Here is a 6142-nt window from a genome sequence, read left to right on the forward strand (position 1 = left end):
ACAGCCGATTGCCGAGGAAGTTGACGCCGAACCGGTGGAGAAGAATGAGGACGTTGCTGCCGAGGTGCCGGGTGAGGTGGAAGCTGCCCCGCAGAACGCTCTTGGAGACGACCAGGAGCCATTCATTGTCGAGACTGTTGCAGAGAACGTGGTGGAGGATGGTGAGGAAAGTGCCACTGTGAGCGATGAGACCAATGCCCTTGCAAAGCAGCGCGAAGCAAACGCAGCAGCAGCAGCAAAAGAAGAACCGCCCAAGGCCCCGAATTCCGGCGGCTGGCTCAAGAACTTGCTGTTCCGCAACAAGTCGACCCAAAAGGCGGCGCTGGCTCCCAAGCCGAAGATCGAGCCCATCCAGGCAGTCAAAGATGACGCCGCTGAGCCTGCTTCGGAGCGCGCAGCTGAGACGGATATATGCATCCCTGCAACGAACGACGGGGTTGAAGTCGCAGATGAGCCTGTCCTCGATGATTTGGCCGACGCCGATCGGGAAGTTTCTGCAGCCATTCTACAAGAAACTCCGATAGACAAAAAGCCTACGATGGAAACGGCGGCTATGGAGAGTGAGCACCGAACGGGTGCGAGTCAGACTGGAAGCGTGGAGACGGAGGCGTCGAATGAGCAGAAGACGTTGACGACCGAGGAAGCGGATGGATCGTCCGACACTGACAGCTCAGCGGAGACCAAGCAGGAGGTCGAGCGCAATGAGAAGGTTACCAGTGCAGAGCAGTCTACGGATGACAGCGTCGTTGATGCCGTAAAGGAGCAGGAGAACGAAGACAAGACTGACGCCGAAGTGGCCGCGGAGCCTAGTTTTGCAGCGACGGATGCCGTCAACGATGTTCCTGCTGAGCGGGTGGGTGAAACTTCTGACGAGGAGGTTTCCGTGGCGATCGAAGACGCTGCATCCGAGCTTGTCAATGACGATGTAACTGAGCCGGAGACTGCTGTGGATGAGGAGGGAGAAGAACCTGCTGAAGAGGAAGCTTCGATGGTGACGACCGTCTCTGTCGAGAAGGCTGAGCTAGAGTCTGTTGATGTTGCTGAAGCTGTAGAAAAGGCAGCAGCTGAGCCAGAGTCGACTTCCGTTGAATCCCGTGACGTGGCGTCTACTCAATCCGAGGCACTCGAAGACGAGGACGCCGTCCAGGTCGAGACTGTACAGGTGGCTGATGATACTGAGGTTGAGTCTACTGCAGCGGAAGAGATAGCTGAACCCCTTAAGGATGAAGCTGATAAGTCTGGACTTGTCGATGATGGCGCTGTCGTTGCTGACACCGAGGATGTTGTCGAGGAGTCTGTCGAGACGGAGGCTGCTCCAGCCCCGACCGAAGCATCCTATGAAGTGAAGGAAGAGGCTACTGTGAAGGTCGACGACGCTGCAAGGGCGGTGATAATTGAGACGGAGACAACCTTGGATGAGGTGGCTGAACTGGTAAAGAACGAGACTACCGAGACTAAGCCCACCGAGGAAGAAGTAGATGAGCCCGAACCAGCGTCTGTGGCCGAAACTACTCAAGCGAGCGCCGCCGAACTGGAGAAAGCTGCCGACGTTGAGATTGTCGACGATGCTGAGTCGGCCGTGGTGGAGGACGCCTGTGATTCCGCTAAGGATGACGACAAGGAGCTCTATCCCGTCGAAGATATCGGCGCAGTGACTGAGAGTCCGGTTGACGAGCCTGCCGAGACTGACGTTCTTAGCACAGTCGAGACTACCGTGACTGAGGCAGTCGTTGACGAGGTTACCGTCGCGAACGCAGTTGCTGAAAAGGAGGAGGTTGCGACTGAATTAGAACTCCCCACTGAGAGTAATGCCGACGAACTGGACGAAGCTTCGGCCGCCGATAACTTGACTGAAGTTGCGGACTCTGAGGAAACTTCTAAGGAAGTCGTTGCCGACAGTGAGTCTGCAGCGGACGACGTCGTGGAGAGCACTGCGGTGACCGAAGAAGCTTCCACGGAGGTTGATACGTCTGAACCGGCTGCTGAAGAGACAGTCGAGGTAGTTGAGGCTGTGGTTGATGACGTCGTCGGCGAGGTTGTTGAGGAGGTTGCAGCTGAACCGGAGGCCAAGGCCTCGAAGGAAGACGCTGCCAGGAAGATCCAGAAGGATGAGGAAACAGAGAGTGTTGTCGAGCAAGAACTGAATGATAAGCCAGGCGTTGAGACCGAGAGCTTGGAGGCCGACGGTGTTGCCGTTGATACAGAGAATGTGACCGAGCAAGAAGTTGCTAACGTCAAAACTGAGACCGTCAACGTGGAGGCCGATGAGGTAGCGGATCAGGCGGTTGTTGATCAAGACGACGCTGCGAAGCCAAGTACAGAGGAGGAGAATATCGAGGTTGAGCCCGTCGCTACAGCGACAGAAACTGAAGCTAGCACTGACGAATTCGCCGAAGCAGTGGAAGGGATTGAGCCTACTTCCACTTCCACGACGGAAGCTGTTGCCGAGCCGGCCCAAGATGGGCCTAAAGAGCAGACAAGCGTCGATGTCGAGCCAGCTGCCGACTATGAAGCTGTGACTGAGGAGGCTAAAGAGGGCGTTGAAGAGGCTGCTGAAGAAACTCCTGCTGCCACTCTGGTGGAGGCTGTCAAAGTTGCTGCAGCTGCCGTCGAACCCGCCGAGTCTAAGCCTGTTGAGACACCGTCTGCTGCTGTGATTGAAGAGATGCCAACCACCTCGCCACCAGTTAGCGAGAACGTGGCGGAGGCAGAGTTTGAGGTGGACACGAAGCCAATCAGTGCGGTGTCCATGCTCATCGGCCGCTTTGAGCAGTTTGCCAAGCACAAGGCAGAGGAAGCTGCCAACTCGCGCTCTTCTTCTCGAGCGTCATCCCGAGTTTCGTCACCGCTCTCATCGCCACCTACGAGTCGTCCCCGTGGAGATGTGGTTAAGGCCGTCGATACGTCTGTTGAAGAGCCAGCCCACGTTGATCCGATCAAGGAGGAAGCAGAGACGGAAGTGGTGGCAGAAGAGCAAGAGACCAAGGCTGAAGAGACAACTGACGAGGCATCCAAAGCTGCCACCGCTGCCGAAACTCCTGCTGCTGTCGAAGAGGAGGCTGGCGCAGCCGGAGAGAAAGTCGAGGAGGTGGAAACCTTGGAAGCCGATGACGCAGAGAATGCTGGCGAGACTGCTGTGGACGAAGCCCCAGGTGCTGAGGCCGAAGACCAGAAGACCACTCCTAACGCCAAAGTCGAGGCTGACGCTGTCACCGAAGAGATTGAAGGAGAGGAAGGCTCCGTTGCTGCAGATGAGTCGGCGATGTCACACATTGAAGAGAAGCCGGCAGACGTGGAGTCTCCTGCCGTGGAAGCTGAAGTGGAGACGGCTATTGCTGAGCAAGAACCCAAAGCGGTGGAGGTGGAGACCGCAGAAGAAGAAGTTGGAGAAGCTGAAGCTGCTGAAGAACCGCCGGCCGCCGACGAGAATGCAGTTGAATATGTCGACGATGCTGCGTCCGATTCGACTCGCGAAACGCAGACGATCACAACGACCTACGAAGCTGCCGAGACGTCGATCCTGTCGATGGAAACTCCGGAAGACAACAAACTAAGAGACGACGAAGCTGACAGTACGCCTTCGGACGCTGAGGAGACAGCAGCTGAGACTGACGACGCTGCTGTGGCCACTGCTGACTTCACTACCAACGAGGCAGTCGAAGCCTTCGAGATGGTCAAGGAAGAGCCTGTCTCGACCGAACAGCCTGATACCAACAACGAACTTGAAGACGACACGAGCGACTTGGCGTCTGCGACGAAGGAGACGCACGCCACTCTCGAAGAGTCCAAGGAATCGCCAGCTGACAACCCGAACGAAGAGCCTACGTCGACGGAGAGAAAGATGTCTTCCATCTCCCCCCAACCCCCCACCGTGCAGGCAGAAAATACCGCGGTGACGAACGAAGACACCGCGAAGGCTACAGTGGAGACGGCACCCACGAGTCTGACGACCAAAGTAGTCGAAGATGATGCCACAGCAGCGCAGAACACACCTGAGCGCGATTCCAACCATCTTCTTCCCCACGAGCACTTGACGTACGAGATTCTGGGCGTCACACGGGCCAACAGCGTCATCATGTATCACATCTACACAGTCAACAGCGCGACCGGAGAGCAATCCATGTCGATCCCCAAGCGCTACTCGGAGTTCAAGCTACTAGCCGAACGACTCCGAGCTTTGAATATCCCGGCTACACACGACATGCCCGAGCTGCCCAAGCCAACGGTGGGGACGTTTCTGAGAGGCCGACGTAGCAAAAAGACGATCGAGATGCGCGAGAAGGCGTTCGGTGAATTCCTTTACTACATCTCGCAGCACGAAGAGCTTCATGAGTGTGCCGTCTTCCAGCAGTTCATTGCCAACTATTATAGCGGCAGAAAATGATGGGGCTAGCTAATCCGAAATAAATTATTATCTTCTTTGGATAATCGGCGATAACTTCACCAAAATAGCCTTAAATTAAGTGCAAAGGGCGCGGATAGAAAGCTGAGGTTTCGTAGTTCCTTCTTCCATAAATTAAGACTCTTCATCTCTTTCATTTCAGGAAGCGCAGTGCAACGCAGACACCAGCTCAGTCCGGGCGAGAAAACCCTAGTTTGCAATGTATATGGTTATTTCGTCGCCGAGGCCAAAGCAGGCAGAAGTGGAGGGTGGGACTCGCGCGATCGAACTAAAGAGGCGACGCGCCTTGGGAAAAGCACAGTTTTTCGGGTGCTCTGGGCATGGAACCTCGACCCAGACACCAATTTCGCCGAGGTGCGCTTGTCGTTTTGGCCCATGTAGGGTTAAAACTGCTCTGTTGTGATATCATATGAAAATCTTACAATTTTATGCTTTCGCTAGTAGAATGTACCATCCACATTTAAAAAGAAGGATTTGTATATATTTAAAGAGTGATTACCCACCATCTTCCTCATGAGCTTCATTTGAACGTTTTATTTTTAACGCCTGTTTGTACAACTGTTTTGCCCTTTCCACACTCTTGACCAATAGAATATCAGCATTATAGCAACTGTTTCCCCGTTTAAAGTTCCTTGGAGACACCTTTTTGGGGAGCCTGTAGCGACAAAACTACTGCGAATTAGCCGGTTTTAACACCAAAATCATACTCAAAATGGGCGGTTTTATCACATATCTAAATGTCATATCTGGTTTTATCAAAATTGAGCCCCCCATGGGGATTTGATTACTAGCCCCTTCATTTTCTGCCGCTATAATAAGTGTGTGCATGAGAAGAAACGCTTTGTATATAGTATAGATAGCTACGACATTTGAACTCAATCAATGCAGGTGAAGAGGTTCGACTCAGGTAGAACCTTACGACCTTTATTGTCGACTTTCGCATGACATTATTTACATTTTAAAGCATTGTTTTACGAAAAATTTGAAAATTTGAAAGGTCAAGCAGGAACTATTAATATCATACTAATAGTCAGTACAGTATTTTGGGACGTACGGCTGTCCAATGAAAGTGTCTCGTTCACTCAAATTACTACCAATCAGATAGGCTATCTTTTTCCCACGTTAGGAGCGGCGATATACATGTACAGGCTATCTTTTTCCCCCTGTACATATGTATACATGTACTTGAGTTTGGGCGAATGATTAGCCGCTAATCTAAACCGCCTGCCGTTTCGCTGCGGCAGAGGATTTCCGAGCCATACCACATGCAATAGGGTAGTCCGATGAAAAAAGAATACCGGTCCTTTTAATTTCTACAATACACGCATTAATGCTCGAAAGACACCGCTGTGTAACACAGCCTGTGTTTTAATAAGCATGTAGCAAATTGCCATTTGCACAGCCGCAGTGATAGAAATTTTGGCGCCGGCGGCGCGTGGCGCGCGGGTATCAGCGAAGCCATGAGAAAAATGCAATTGATATTGAAGCAGCAGCGCTTTCCCAGCATGTATCCATCTGCAACCCGGGGGTCTCTGTATGCCGATGCCTGTCTATATCGATATCAGCGTCTTTAACAGCTGTTTAATTAACTGGATTTGAAATCTCTCTTCTTCTGTATTTCCCTCATCAATTTATAATACCTTCGATTAGAGGTTTGTCAAACGAGCCAATGCTACATGCACTTTTCTTTCGTCACGTCGCTTGCTTTCGTGAGCCAGCGCCAAAGGCGGTCGCTTTTTC

The 6142-nt window shown here is 52.5% G+C and overlaps 1 protein-coding gene across 1 annotated transcript; it reads left to right on the forward strand.

Moving 5' to 3' along the window:
* Positions 1-4075: 4075 nt before the first annotated feature.
* PITG_13378 (uncharacterized protein) lies at positions 4076-4384 on the forward strand (the record flags this gene model as incomplete). Its single annotated transcript, XM_002899968.1, has 1 exon — positions 4076-4384. One exon carries the CDS (start codon positions 4076-4078, stop codon positions 4382-4384), a length of 309 nt encoding a protein of 102 aa, XP_002900014.1.
* Between the last annotated feature and the right edge of the window lie 1758 nt (positions 4385-6142).

This window comes from Phytophthora infestans, genomic scaffold (assembly GCF_000142945.1).
Source record: "Phytophthora infestans T30-4 supercont1.28 genomic scaffold, whole genome shotgun sequence".
Classification (NCBI taxonomy): Eukaryota; Oomycota; class Peronosporomycetes; order Peronosporales; family Peronosporaceae; genus Phytophthora; species Phytophthora infestans.